Source organism: Melanostigma gelatinosum (assembly GCF_949748355.1).
Source record: "Melanostigma gelatinosum genome assembly, chromosome: 15".
Classification (NCBI taxonomy): domain Eukaryota; kingdom Metazoa; phylum Chordata; class Actinopteri; order Perciformes; family Zoarcidae; genus Melanostigma; species Melanostigma gelatinosum.
Window position 1 is genome coordinate 9,133,987 of NC_136648.1, and position 14,503 is coordinate 9,148,489.

At 44.0% G+C, this 14,503-nt stretch overlaps 1 protein-coding gene across 1 annotated transcript in view; it reads left to right on the forward strand.

The window, feature by feature from the left end:
• LOC306789100 (receptor-type tyrosine-protein phosphatase mu) overlaps positions 1-14,503 on the forward strand; it is a gene marked incomplete at its 5' end in the record, with an annotated part of 140,821 nt that overhangs the window by 120,358 nt on the left and 5,960 nt on the right. Inside the window, 6 exons of the mRNA XM_079284888.1 lie at positions 4,927-5,024; positions 7,195-7,311; positions 8,059-8,213; positions 9,334-9,469; positions 12,441-12,590; positions 12,984-13,157. Coding sequence (XP_079141014.1) covers positions 4,927-5,024; positions 7,195-7,311; positions 8,059-8,213; positions 9,334-9,469; positions 12,441-12,590; positions 12,984-13,157 — 830 coding nt within the window. The remainder of the gene's footprint in view (positions 1-4,926; positions 5,025-7,194; positions 7,312-8,058; positions 8,214-9,333; positions 9,470-12,440; positions 12,591-12,983; positions 13,158-14,503) is intronic.

The window sequence follows — 14,503 nt, forward strand, 5'->3', positions numbered from 1 at the left end:
AAATGAGTCTCTCCCCCAGTAAAGTTTATCAGTGAGTGACACTTCCACTCAAGTCCACTGGGACCAGCGGTAGCTCAAACTAAAAAAATGATGATACCCGCAATAGTGCTGGATAAGCTAAAAAATCATTGTCATAAATTGGTTGTGGGGCTGGTTGAGGATGTGTTTAATACGGCAGCCTTGTGGGATAACGTTGTCCCTGTTCTCTTGAGCTATAAAGCACAATGACACTCATTAGTTGGGGGGCTTTATTGATGAGTCCCTTTGCTCTGTCAAGGTGACAACTGCAGGTAGAACAGCTGTCATTCCATAAAAGCCTCATCACCCAAGTGCCGCTCCTCATTATGTAGGTCATTCTCTTATCCAGGGATTTTTTTTTTTGCTGCAGCAATACAGCAACTGACTCTCAGAAATTCACAGGCGCCGACTGCAGCGCACCTACTTAGCAGATTGAGCGGGTTGCAGGCGGCTCGACCCTTCCCAGTTCGCCACTCTGCTTCTGTACCATTTTTATGACCGGGTGGTTTAAATACCGATCAGACGTGAGCTTCCTCCCGGTCGAGACTGTGGATTGTACTGAAGCCGGGGTGCAAACGGCTCTGATAAGTGCTCGCTTCCTGCTGGTGATGTGGAAAATATTCATGACGCAGGAAAGGGTTCAATTTCATCAAACTTTCCCCCCTCTGGTCTTCTCTGCTCCTCCCTACTGCACCTTCACAAGCACCGAATGTCACCAGCAGCGCAAACGTTTTATTATTTACAGGTTAACATCTCAAAGCCCAACGGGGGGTGCAGGGGTATAGAAAGAGAGAGAGAGAGAGAGAGAGAGCAAATCAATGATAAGTGAGTGTACATTATGCCAAAGTTTGCAGCATGTAATATGAATGGGCAAGAGGGGAACGGAGTGCCCGCGTGTTAGTCTGTGTGTATGTATGTGCGCACGTTGATCGGGAGTTTTGCGGCATACCTGGCTGGGGGACTTCTGCAGCTGTCACACTCCTCGTTTCTGAGGAGGAACAAACCCGAGTCCCAAAACGCAGCGTCGGCTGCAGCAGCAGCAGCAGCAGCAGCAGCAGCAGCAGCAGCAGCAGCGTTAGCTCTCTGACAGCTGGAAGTACTGGTGTTCTTCCTCTGTGAAGTGCCTCCTCCCAACTTCTCCAACTAGGTTCTCAAGAGCTCTCAAAACAATTCATTTTCTAACCTTGTGGCTCAAACCTTTAAGAATGCAAGGTATGTTTGTCAGTGACTCACTTTTGTTAGTTTGAGGCATCTTTAAAATCAGTACATCTGTACACCTCCCATGTCAAAGTCGCACACTTTGTTCACCCAACCATCCGCCCTCATCGGGAATTTGAACCAACGACCAATGTTTTCTCACCATTTTTCTGTTCACTTTCTATTCGCTGTGGCATTTTAACGGATCACTTGCAGCAGAAGACGCAACAACTTTTGGATTCCAAAACCGATTTAAAATCAAGATTTCTTTTTTTTTTCTTTCAAGTAAGACCGGTAGAAACGCAAGACAGTGAGTGGTCAATCTGACTTTCGCAAAAAAAAATTTGAATCTCTCCACTACTTCTGTTTGAGATCTGTTTGTTCTTATACACCGAATTATCAAGAGCCGTATTCACTTCCTTACGACTGTCGCCATCAGCGGCTTCTCCTCACCTATTCCCCGTCTCTTCGTCTACATGAAACATAAATTGGCTGGCTGAAGCTTGGCAGGAGACGCTCATTGGATGATTTACCATATAATGCCAAGTGTTATTGTGTTACTGAAGTCCTACACACCAGCTGTCCTGCTTCTCAGTCTCCCTCTCCCAAACTTCTCAGCAGCGTGTATCCTCCCTCAGGGACGAGTGTAGGAGGCAGCAGAGTGGGTGGCTCAATCAGGTTGGGTAGATATTGGAGAGACTGGAAGTGACTGGAATTGGAGATTGAGGTCCTACAGTTACAATCGAGACGAACCGCCTCGTGCGTAGCGGAGGACGTGGGAATACAAATGGAAGGAATTGAGGAGCTTTGTTCCAAATTTCTAGATATCCAATTGGGATGGAAATAAGTAAGCAGAAGTTCTATTCTCAATTTTACAAAAATGCAGCTATTATACTCTGCACAATGTTCTTGTTTTCCAAAAGGCTGACACGTGAACAGGCTGGCAGCAGAGACATGGTGTGGAGATGATGGTTCATTTTGAATCATTTATCTCTTTTTCTTTTAGCAGAAAGTCTCATAAATTTCATTTTACTCAGTTTGTGAAAATTGAATTGATTTTAAACTCTGCCACGTGAGGCTGTGCTTGAGTACAGAGGAGAGACGGCGAAGAACCGTTCAGGCACCGCAGAGAGCAAATCAAACATGGCTTGATCAATCAAGTCATTAAAATGGTGATGCCACTTTGTTGATGCCCTGAGGGAAAGTAGGTTGTTGCAGAAAGTGGAAGCCAATAAGGGCCACAAACACTACAATAATAGAAAAGGATGCTAGAGCTGCTGCAACTGGTGTCTAATAGCTTCTCTTGTAAGTTGATATGGAATAAAACCTTTATTTATTTATTTATGGGGGGCATTTTGCCTCAATTTGATAGTTTGATTGTACAGAGATACAGACAGCAAATGAGGGGAGAAAGAGAGAGGGGGATGACAAGCGAGCAGATTATTCATCCCGACTTTTTCTCGCATGCCTCCACCTGTTTTCTAACAGGTTTCAGGGCTTACAGGTTATTGAATTGACTTCCCACATAGATGACAAGGAAGACCAACTGCAATAGTTTGTCTCTGCGCCATGTCTGCGACTCCGTCTCTGTGTGTCTGTGCGTAATTTGTCATGTCTCCAGGTAATTTGGGCCAACGCAGGAGAATGCACAACTGCAGAGATTTGCATTCGCTAATTAATTTGTCAGAAGTCTTTTCTTTTTTTTTCACTTAGTGCTTGATTAAAACTAATATTAATAATTTTAATTAACCAGAATAATAATTAAAATCCTATCAATCCACAATTATTGCTCAGTGAAGTTTTAAATATTGGAGGCATTCAATGGATCGCTGCTCATTTATTTTGATGTTCACCAGACACGTTAGGGTCCGGTTCAGTGGAAAGGTTGGTGTTGAATAGATGAGGTGTAGTGGTAATTACTTTGCACTTTGCCACACACGCACACACACGCACACACACACACACAGGCCTTAGCCTCATCTTCAAATGTGTGATTTATTTCTACTCTCTTGTTTTCATTTCATATAAGCCCTCTGCTGTAGAGTAAGCACTTTGCTATGACTCTGCTGTAGGAAGCACGATAAATACATTTGGTTTGACATGTTGTTCAATGCTCGACGCGAGGAGTGAAATGGAGGGAAAATGCTCTATAAACTGCATTGTTGCTGCAGCGCTGTAATACCTCCAAATCCCCTGTGTACAGTATATTGTGTGCAAGTTGATCTGCTTCTCTGTCAGCCTGTGAAGACAGAGAGGGATGTGCTACTGCATGATGTTATGATCAAAAACCATGTCGCCACAGCATAAACTCAGTGAAACTCAGTGACTAAAACATACAATTTGTGTGTTCAAAGTAGAAATGAGTAATGCATTGAATTAAGCAAGATGGTACTGATAAGAATCATGAGAATAATGGAGCGAGAGATACACAGATAAAGAAGAACAACGCTTCAAACAATCAACATTTAACCACTCGCCGTTCTGCCTGGCACCAAGTAGAACTGTCACAGACTTCTAGTGCTAATTGGGTCCTGTGTTCTATGATTTGGCAACAACCTTTAGTTTATCGTTGGAAATCTTAATATTTCGGCATACAATTAAAGCCAGCTCAATAAAGACCCATTGGTCCCATTGGACCAAAATAAACACTATCACCTACTAACATCTGGCTTTGTACTTTCGTTGGAAAAGTTACATTCAGCAACCAAAGGCATGCTCGTCTGCTGTCAGTGGGTAAAGGAGTCTATCGCCCATTTTAGCAGTTTTTTTTCTGTGTTTAAAAAACCTGAATATGCGCACTAATTTTGGTAGAAAAAATGTTATCAGCACTTTTGAGATAAACCGGAACACCAACCGTGAGTGAGGCTTAATCGCACGACATCATTGGCCGGCCTCATTAATGCTTCCGTGGCCGAATGGGACAAGTCCCTGTAGCAGGAAAGTCTTCTCAGTGGAATTAGATGTTCAACGATGACATACGGTTGTTATGTTCAGCTGACAACGTACTTTGTTTGGGTGTCCGCATACATTTGGCCATCTACTGTATGAGTTGATGTGTTTGAAATATGAAAAAGTATGCATGTAATTCACGACCTCAAAAAATAATTATTTTTTCTCTCCCTCTCTCTGTCTCGCCATCTCTTTCTCTCTGTCTCTCTCTCTCTCTGTCTCTCCGTCTCTCTCTCTCCGGCTCTCTCTCTCTCTCCGTCTCTCTCTCTCTCTCCATCTCTCTCTCTCTCCGTCTCTCCCTCTCTCTGTCTCTCTCTCTCTCCGTCTCTCTCTCTCTCTCCGTCTCTCTCTCTCCGTCTCTCTCCCTCTCCCTCTCTCCGTCTCTCTCTCCGTCTCTCTCTCTCTCTGTCTCTCCGTCTCTCTCCATCTCTCCATCTCTCTCTCTGTCTCTCTCTGCATCTCTCTCTGTCTCTCCATCTCTCTCTGTCTCTCTCTCTCCATCTCTCCATCTCTCTCTCTCTGTCTCTCTCTGCATCTCTCTCTGTCTCTCCATCTCTCTCTGTCTCTCTCTCTGTCTCTCTCTCTCCGTCTCTCTCTGTCTCTCCGTCTCTCTCTCCATCTCTCCATCTCTCTCTCTCTGTCTCTCTCTGCATCTCTCTCTGTCTCTCCATCTCTCTCTGTCTCTCTCTCTCCATCTCTCCGTCTCTCTCTCTCTGTCTCTCTCTCTCCGTCTCTCTCTGTCTCTCCGTCTCTCTCTCTCAGGCCCCATGCAGGAGACGGTATTCGACTTCTGGAGGATGGTCTGGCAGGAGAACACGGCAGCTATCGTCATGGTGACCAACCTGGTGGAAGTGGGCAGGGTGGGTATTAATTAGATGTTCGCTCTAACCGCAGATCTCAAATAAGGTTACGTTGCCCCCAGTCGACTGACAGCCTGATTGTATCTCAAGGCAAACGGAGCCATCCTTTTTTTAGTGCCTTTGTGTGTTTCGACATCAGTGCCCAGATGTTGCTGTGTGTGCGCGTGTGTGTGTGTGTGTGTGTGTGTGTGTGTGTGTGTGTGTGTGAGAGAGTGAGTGTGGGGCTTAGTGAGGCATGGGTCTCGTGTGCTGCCAGCTCTTTTTCCATCTATCTGATCAGTGAGAAGTGAGAAGAAACTGATTGATGGCCTTCATTACCAGGGAGGCATCCATGCAACTGAGTACTCTTTCATGTGATTGGCTCTATAACAGGAGTTTATACTCCGCTGTAGCCGCCAGCTCCTACTAGAAACGTCTCTTAATGTTGTCCTCATTGGATAAAAGGCGGCTGGTATTGAGTGGTGAGGATAGTTCACAATGTTAAAACTAATGGTAGATCCTTGACTTTTTTTTGTTCGCTATAGCATGTGGTCTGCCTGAAAAAGAAAAAAAACCTACTCCAGTCCTAATTTGTTCCACTTTACTCGCACTGAAGTTCCTCCCGATTGGGTTACAATCGAGTTGAAAATGAAGGTCTTAAAGTACAGTGTAATGCTTTGACTGCCCGGGGATTTTCTCCACGAATTTTAAACACGTTCACACAGAAAGCCCCTGAAACTCAGGCACACCTTGATTTCGCTGATGTGCATTTTTGGTGGGGGCTTAAATGTAGCAGAGCTGATAATGATTCATGGGCCCATCTCTAGGTACCTCATTAGGCCGTTCCTCTCCAGTAGCTGAGCCCAGCCCGCCCCGCCCCACACCTTCTCCACACCTGCTTAGCTGCGGTGCTGTCCTCGGCGGGCCCCCAAACCGTCTGTTATATGATCCTTGTCCAATGGCGGGCGGTAGGCACAGTTGGTCACAGTGACGGTGGCTCCTCAGAGGGCCCCGTAAAATCACTCCGCCGTATCACAGTGGGCCATCTGCTCGGCACAGTTGCTGATGAACTCTGGGAAATCCTGGCACACGCAGCCTCTGTGTCCCGCTGGTTTCACACACAGGGGCGGCTTGGCGTGCTTTGATGTATGAGAGATTTGGTTTGGAAGGTATAGTGTGTGATGAGGTGATGCTACGTGTTCCTTCTTTTCCATACACGTCATCCATATGAGCGAAGGAGTTCAAGTGCCGTGCACACACAGGGTCAGACGGTCATAAGTGGGCCCACGGAAAAAAGAAATTTGTCCCAAAGGCTAATTCTACCCAAACTAGGCATCTGATTCAGAGTGATCTAATACGGTAATGGCTTTTGCCTAATTCAATCTGGCTGGAAGCGGACGGTGGATTTGTGATTGTCATCGGGGATTAGTCATCAGGGGTGTCAGAGAGAGGGACCTGAACGTCCCCCTCTGTCTGTGTCACTCCGCAAACCAAAATCTCATTCCATTCCTAATCAGCGCAAAGACTCCAGACATGAATATTGAATCTAGTTGTGGCTGATGTCACATTTATCCCTCATCAAAAAAAAGATCATTCTCTGATATACCTCCATGATCTCAATCTCTTATCACCAGCCTTAACTCCCCGAGTATCTTCAGTTTAATTGGACGGGGGGAGATGGGGGGGGAGGGTAATATTTCCAGTGGGGTGTTTTAGGTTTCTGTTGGGAAATCTGTTTTAAACAACTGAGGGTTTATTATGTCACATCATTATTGGATTGGTATCATATCTCCCTCATCCAATTGTAGTACAATATTATTTTTTTATGTTTTGTCCTATTTCTCCGCACCGGTAGTCAAAAACTTAAGGTGGACAAATCTTCCACCCCCTCAGTGTAAATTCTGCTCTGATCCAGATCCCGTTCGGTCCACCTTTAGAGTCAGTCTCGCTTTATCGACGTGAGAATAAAAAAGCAATAATGTGAGAAAGAGCTCTCCGTCGATACATAACATTTCCATTTACAGCAGATCCTTGACCAGGGTTTGACGATTATCTTTATTGGAGAAAAAAAAAACGATGGCCAAACTTGAGTGTGCAGTGAAATACAGCATTGTTTGTATGCAAATTTGAATTCAATGCAGTTAGCACGCAGTGTGCAGGTGGTGATGAAACATGCTTTGGTCACTCTCAGGTAAAGTGCTGTAAGTACTGGCCCGATGACACGGAGATCTACAGAGACATCAAAGTGACCCTGATAGAGACTGAGCTGCTGTCAGAGTACGTCATCAGGACCTTTGCTGTGGAGAAGGTACACTTCTTAACTAGAACTCTGTTGTCCACCAAGAGGTTTGACAAAACATTCGTGCTTGTGCTCGGTACTAGAACATTTTGCTTTTGAACGGTTTGTATGAAGAACTTATGGGCTATGTGCTTAGCTCATAAGCACCTTTTTAAATGTTTCGGTACTGCTGTGAGTTGAAGGTATCTGTGCTGTTCCTCTCATTCCAACCAGCATGTTCCTGCACAATAAGCTGCATCATTTTTGCTTTTTTTCACCCTACTTTTTATAGAATAAACACTTTTTTAAACATATACGTATATATATGTATTTTTTTTTTAAGAGACTAATACGTTTCTCCAGTGAGACCCATTGAGACCTTCTCTAACCATTAAGTTCCTGCTGTTTGACTTTGAATGATGATTAATTTACGTTACAATCCAAAGCAACAGACGATGAGTCCAATTTTAAAAAGTGCTGTTTATATGTTAAACTGACCAGATCATGGATGAAACGTATAATCCTGTTCTACAGGCGGTAAAGAAATAAAGGCTACAGCAGCCTTGGACATCCTGTTTGCTCTTAGATAATGAAACTTTGCTCAACCCCTCCTCCTCTTTGCCCATGAGGTGTGTGTGTTTGTATTCAATCCAACTCTGTATTTGCTTTAGAAGGACCTCTCGCACCGTCCGCACAATGTATCCTCTGTCTTCTCAGCACATCCCCGCCGTCTTCTGCTGTGCTTTGTGTGTTTAACATGATGACTCTGTTCCTCAGAGAGGGGCTCATGAGATCCGGGAGATCCGGCAGTTTCACTTCACGGGGTGGCCGGACCACGGGGTGCCCTATCACGCCACGGGCCTGCTTGGGTTCATTAGGAGAGTCAAGTCCAAGACTCTGACCAATGCTGGGCCCATGGTGGTTCACTGCAGGTTGGTGTGCACGGGACCTCCCTGTTTCATACTTTTGTTCCTACTCTGCCTAACCAGTCTGTGCGTACTTGTGCATACCTCTTCTCTGTCCTACCAGGTGGTTGATTGTATTCTCCACGGTTTTATTCAGTCCGTAGATTAGAAAACGAGCAGTTGGCAGTGTTGTGCAGAGTAGACCCGTGCACAGATGTAGATCATATATTTTGGAGACAAGCCAGAATGTAAAAAGATTGATTTCAAGAATATAAAGATCAACACAATTTCCTCCAACGTGAGTGGCATTTGTCTTATTGCTCGTAGGTTAAATCATTTTGTCCTCCAAAGTCCTTTTGCTCTTAATGAGTCAATTCAACCAAATTACAATAAAAAAAACATATTTTTTCATCGAACCATGCAGACAATGTTGGTTTTGAGATCTTTGTCTGAGAAATGTTCATTAGAACTTTTCGACCAAAGACATAGTACCTAAACAAATCTGTGGAATATCCCGAGAACAGGGACATTCTGTAAACACCACAAAGAGAATTCCAATCACCTTCAACTGTATTTAGTCAGAAATCCCTTTGACAATGATCTTAAAGTGAGAGTATGTAATTTATAATGTAACAGTAGCACAAGTATAAGAATTTTAAAGTGTCATGTCCAGCACACTGCCTACTAAACAACAATTGATTATGATATTACCAACAGACTGTTCATACTGAAGTAAACTTGAACACGATCACATGACCTGATCTTTGAACACATATGCAGCAAATTTCAGATAAACTGACCACAGATTAGAAAATCTAAATGGTTACTTTCCGGCCTGAATTTAAAACTTATTAAAGTGACTCAACAGCTTTTAGCCTCGCTCAAAATCTCAAACATTGCGCAGTTTGAAGCAACGTGATGTATCGTGGGGCAGCTGAGTATGTCCAGTAAACTCAAGCCGCATACTCAGACATTCTTGCTAATATAGCATTACTATGCAGTTGGAACGCACACTACATATTCTATTTGACATCATACTTAGTATGAATACTAACAGTATTTAATTATGCTACATCGTCATGTTCTAGGTGCCTAAACTGCTTTCTATTGCACCCCTGAGGTTAATGATCTGCGTGTTTCCCTACAGTGCTGGGGCGGGACGGACAGGCTGCTTCATCGTCATCGACATCATGCTGGACATGGCGGAGAGAGAGGGTGTGGTGGACATTTACAACTGCGTGAGGGAGCTGCGCTCGCGGAGAGTCAACATGGTCCAGACTGAGGTATGGTAGATCTGGTCCCCCAGTGGTCTCAGAAGAGCAGGGCCCGCTCACACAGGCTCTTGAGTAAAAAGAGGAGTGAGGATGCGCATCGACAGGCTGCGGATTAACTAGTATCTGCGAGTAATTCTTAGCATAAGCCCCACTCCTCTGGTGCCCCAGAACAAATGCTCAGAATTCATAGCAAAGAAAGGAGCTTTTTTTTATTATTATTTTCAAGGAAAATGAATCATGACCTGACTTTTATCAGTTCATTTTTCTACAGGATAAGATATCTTGTGTGTAAAGATTTTTTTCTTTTTGACATTTTGCCAGTGACTGATGATGCCCATTATCTTTTAAAATGCAGCATAATTAGTTTTCATTTGTCAAGTGCCAGTTCAAGTGTCGGATATATTTTTTTAAACAATAGGAATAGATTTCATTCTGTGACTAAATGATCCAAATGATAATTGACCTCTATGTGACAGCTGTAGCACGAGTGCTCTTCAGTGCTTGTTTTAACCTGATTCAAATATCAGATCAATTGTGTTTATATTTACAGCAGATATATTTAAGGCTACAACTTTACATTTTTATGATCAGTTCTCACAAAGACATGTATTCAAGTGCACACCCTAACTATTTCCCAGGATGCTAAGCACAAGTGCTTGGCAATACATGCCATAATAAACGTGGTTAGAGGCTTGGAACTGAAAGCATTCAGCTCATATTGATGGCTGAAAGCATCCCTGGCTCATCCTCCATCTCTATGCCAGTGTGGGCTACCAAAGAACTTTGTCCTTTCCTGAACACCGGCCATCTGGAGGTGTCCATAGTCTCGTTGGATGCATCATTTCACCGTAATTCCCTTTAAATCACAGGCGTCATTGGACTTAATGGGCAAATGTTTCATCGTTGACGTCCGAATTGGGATTTGAGTAACTGGAGACCAAATGTTGTTCACCCTGAGTCACTCTCCCCAAATTCAGTGACCTTCAAAGTGTGTGTGTGTGTGTGTGTGTGTGTTCGTGTGTGTGTGTGTGTACGTTTTCCCTCGCAGGTGTTCAGGCTCGCTGGCACGGCTCCTCAGCCTGCGGCCAGACACTAACTCTCCGACGTGGTTTAATCTGTTCGCGGAAATGAAAAGCCTTGTTGTTGTTTATGGTTTATGAGCTCAGATACGATCTATCAATTTGTGGATTCTGGTTTGAGCGCCGTGTTGCCGTCGACCCGCTGACCCCGTCCGAGCTATCGTCAAAACTCTCCGCTCAGCAATTCACTCCCTGCGCTAGACTTAACAAATGGCAACACATGTTTCTCTGTAAATCTGAATATCAGTGACCCCTGTGCATGTGTGCGGATTTTGGTCCGAAGTGACAAGGGAGTGTCAGCTGAGAATGTCACTTCAGAATAGATTTGCTTCAAGCCTCAAGCTGTGTCACCATGTCGACTGCTTGACTGACTGATGTGAGGAGGAGGAGATGCGTCGCGAGTTACAGTTTTGCTCTGCATGAAGTTAAGGACAGCAGGGGTTGTTTTAGTTTTGAAGACGTCAGCCTTGTTCTTGTCTTGTTCTTGCCTTGTTCTTGCCTTGTTCTTGCCTTGTTCATGCCTTGTTCATGCCTTGTTCATGCCTTGTTCTTGCCTTGTTCATGCCTTGTTCATGCCTTGTTCTTGCCTTGTTCATGCCTTGTTCATGCCTTGTTCTTGCCTTGTTCATGCCTTGTTCATGCCTTGTTCTTGCCTTGTTCATGCCTTGTTCATGCCTTGTTCTTGCCTTGTTCATGCCTCGGTCATGCCTTGTTCTTGTCTTGTTCTTGCCTTGTTCTTGTCTTGTTCTTGCCTTGTTCTTGCCTTGTTCTTGCCTTGTTCTTGACTTGTTCTTGCCTTGTTCTTGCCTTGTTCTTGCCTTGTTCTTGCCTTGTTCATGCCTTGTTCATGCCTTGTTCATGCCTTGTTCTTGCCTTGTTCTTGCCTTGTTCATGCCTCGGTCATGCCTTGTTCTTGTCTTGTTCTTGTCTTGTTCTTGTCTTGTTCTTGCCTTGTTCTTGCCTTGTTCTTGCCTTGTTCTTGTCTTGTTCTTACCTTGGTCTTGCCTTGTTCTTGCCTTGTTCTTGCCTTGTTCTTGCCTTGTTCTTGCTTTGTTCTTGCCTTGTTCTTGCCTTGTTCATGCCTTGTTCATGCCTTGTTCTTGCCTTGGTCTTGCCTTGTTCTTGCCTTGTTCTTGTCTTGTTCTTACCTTGGTCATGCCTTGTTCTTGTCTTGTTCTTGCCTTGTTCATTCCTTGTTCATGCCTTGTTCATGCCTTGTTCATGCCTTGTTCTTGCCTTGTTCTTCTCTTGTTCTTGCCTTGTTCTTCTCTTGTTCATGCCTTGTTCTTCTCTTGTTCATGCCTTGTTCTTGCCTTGTTCATGCCTTGTTCTTGTCTTTTTCTTGCCTTGTTCATGCCTTGTTCATGCCTTTTTCTTGCCTTGTTCATGCCTTGTTCATGCCTTGTTCTTGCCTTGTTCTTCTCTTGTTCATGCCTTGTTCATGCCTTGTTCATGCCTTGTTCATGCCTTGTTCTTGCCTTGTTCATGACAATGATGACGATGAAGTTTCAACTTGACTAAGGCCACCAAGGTTTGACAGGGTCATGACAAAGGTCACGATATTCATGAACATAATATTTCTTCCAGGCTTCTAAATATTTTAACGTTTTTAAAAAACTCAGTTTTATATCAGTTAAATCAGCTATGTACCAAAATTATGCAAAATTATGTAATGTAACCTTTGAACACAGACAATGACAAATATGAGTCACAGAAACTGCCTCAGGGGTAAAGAATAATCATGGTACGGTTGCGTAGAAGGTCATTGAATTCTTCTCGCTGTGGAGCACTGGCTCTTGCATTTCCGCCTTTGGTAAAAAAAAAAAAAAAATCATATTTCGTTGGTTGTTGTGAGCCTTAGAAGCCTGATAGATCCGCAATGAGGATGCCGTTTTTTGCAGGAGCAGTATGTCTTCATCCATGATGCCATCTTGGAGGCATGTCTCTGCGGCGACACCACCATTCCTGCCAGTCAGCTCCGCTCCGTGTACTACGACATGAACCGCCTGGACCCGCAGACCAACTCCAGCTCCATTAAAGAGGAGTTTAGGGTGAGGAGATTTAAACACAATAAGGAACTGTTTGCAAAATCCCTAATCAAGCTTTTATCTCAAGTGCAGGATAAGTTGAAAACAACAGTAAACATGTTTTCTCTTGATGAGTGGCGCGGTCCCCCTCTGGGCCAATCAGTGGCAAATATATCACCTTGCTTTAATCTGTAATGGTAGCACCCCTCCTTGGACCAATCAGTGTTATATGAGATGCATCGCCCCCCTAAGTTTCATCACAGGCACATCAGGGGAGTAAGAGCTATCGCTAATGTAACTGATTAAAGAATTGCATTGTTAATTACCATATTGGGAGATAATTAGCACACTCAAGACGCACGTGCCTACCTTCCAGGGCTGGTATGACAGTGCGTAATTCTGCTTTGACCCTGACAGACTCTGAATATGGTGACTCCCACGCTGCGAGTGGAGGACTGCAGCATCGCCCTGCTGCCCAGGAACCATGAGAAGAACCGCTGCATGGACGTCCTCCCTCCAGACCGCTGCCTCCCCTTTCTGATCACCATCGACGGGGAGAGCTCCAATTACATCAACGCTGCGCTCATGGATGTAAGCGTCGAACGCTGTCGAGGACATTTCACGTTTTAGGAATATTCACTTTACAGGGCCACTTAAAGGACCATTCCAGCGTCATTGGGATTCTTGCTCATTGAATTCCTGTGATTTTAAAGTGGTAAATTCACAATGAGTCACAAGGCAGGTAATTACGGCTGCCTCTCTCTGTGTGAGCTGAAACATCCCCCCCATGTTGCTTTTCTTGTCTCATCAGTAAAGTCAAAGCAGGTATTTTTACTTTTGACAGTTAATGGAAAACATTATGGTCTGTTCAGGAAACTAGGTGGCAGCGTTGGTGTTTCAGCATCTGATTCAAAGGACTTCTCTTTGTGTGATTCTTTAACATCAACAAATAAGAAAATAGATTACTGTTTTTAAAATCCATTGTGTCTGAAATATCTTGCGGCAGAACTGTGATTTTGAGACTTTATCTTTACCTCAAGGATTCGCGATGTAGCTTGAGATATAAAGGGAGAAGCATCACAAGACTGCAAAATAGATACAACAAGAAACAAAATGTGTAATATGAGATCGACAAACAGCCCCTTTTCCCAGCCGCCCACAGAAGACATTGTTCATTGAAATTGACTGTGCCGACAAGTGTTCTTATATAAGAAGAGAAGTTGAGAGTAAGTATATGGAGAGTATCATTGAAGAAGAACATGGCTATGGTTACTACTCACAGCTGTTTAGCTAGCAGCTTCTGGAAGACTCCAGTGACGTGCAATAAGTGCATGGGCGGAGTGCAGACAGGCAGGCAGGCAGACAGGCAGGCAGACAGACAGACAGGCAGACAGGCAGGCAGGCAGGCAGCCCGTCCAATCTTTACAGGTTAATTACAGTCCTGCGACAGCCACAGATATCAGATTTTTTTTCTTTCTTTTGTCAGAGCAATTCATTTATTGATTGCTGGATGTAATGAGAATTTCAACAAACATAATGAAAAATATTTTTGAAGAACATCACCAACCCTTGATTAAATTTTCGAATTGAGGCCGGACTTGGACTAAAATCAAAAGCTGTGTTTTCTGTCACAGTAACTAAAATGCACCACAGGACAACACGAAATATACCAGAAATGCAATGTACAGCAATTCTCAAGTGTTAAATTTATTCGGGTTAGACCTTACAAAGAACACCTTGACAAAGCTTGTGTCCATTGATGGACTTTTTGGCTCTTGCCTCGATTGAGAAGGCGACCTTTCAGGAACAGGATGCTCTCCGTCACTACCGGGCTAGCCAGAAACCACATCAAAAGTGCAGCGGCCTAATATAATCTGCACAGACATGGAATCTCCATTAAAACAGCACTCAGTGCGAGGCAGGTCAGAAAATGGAGG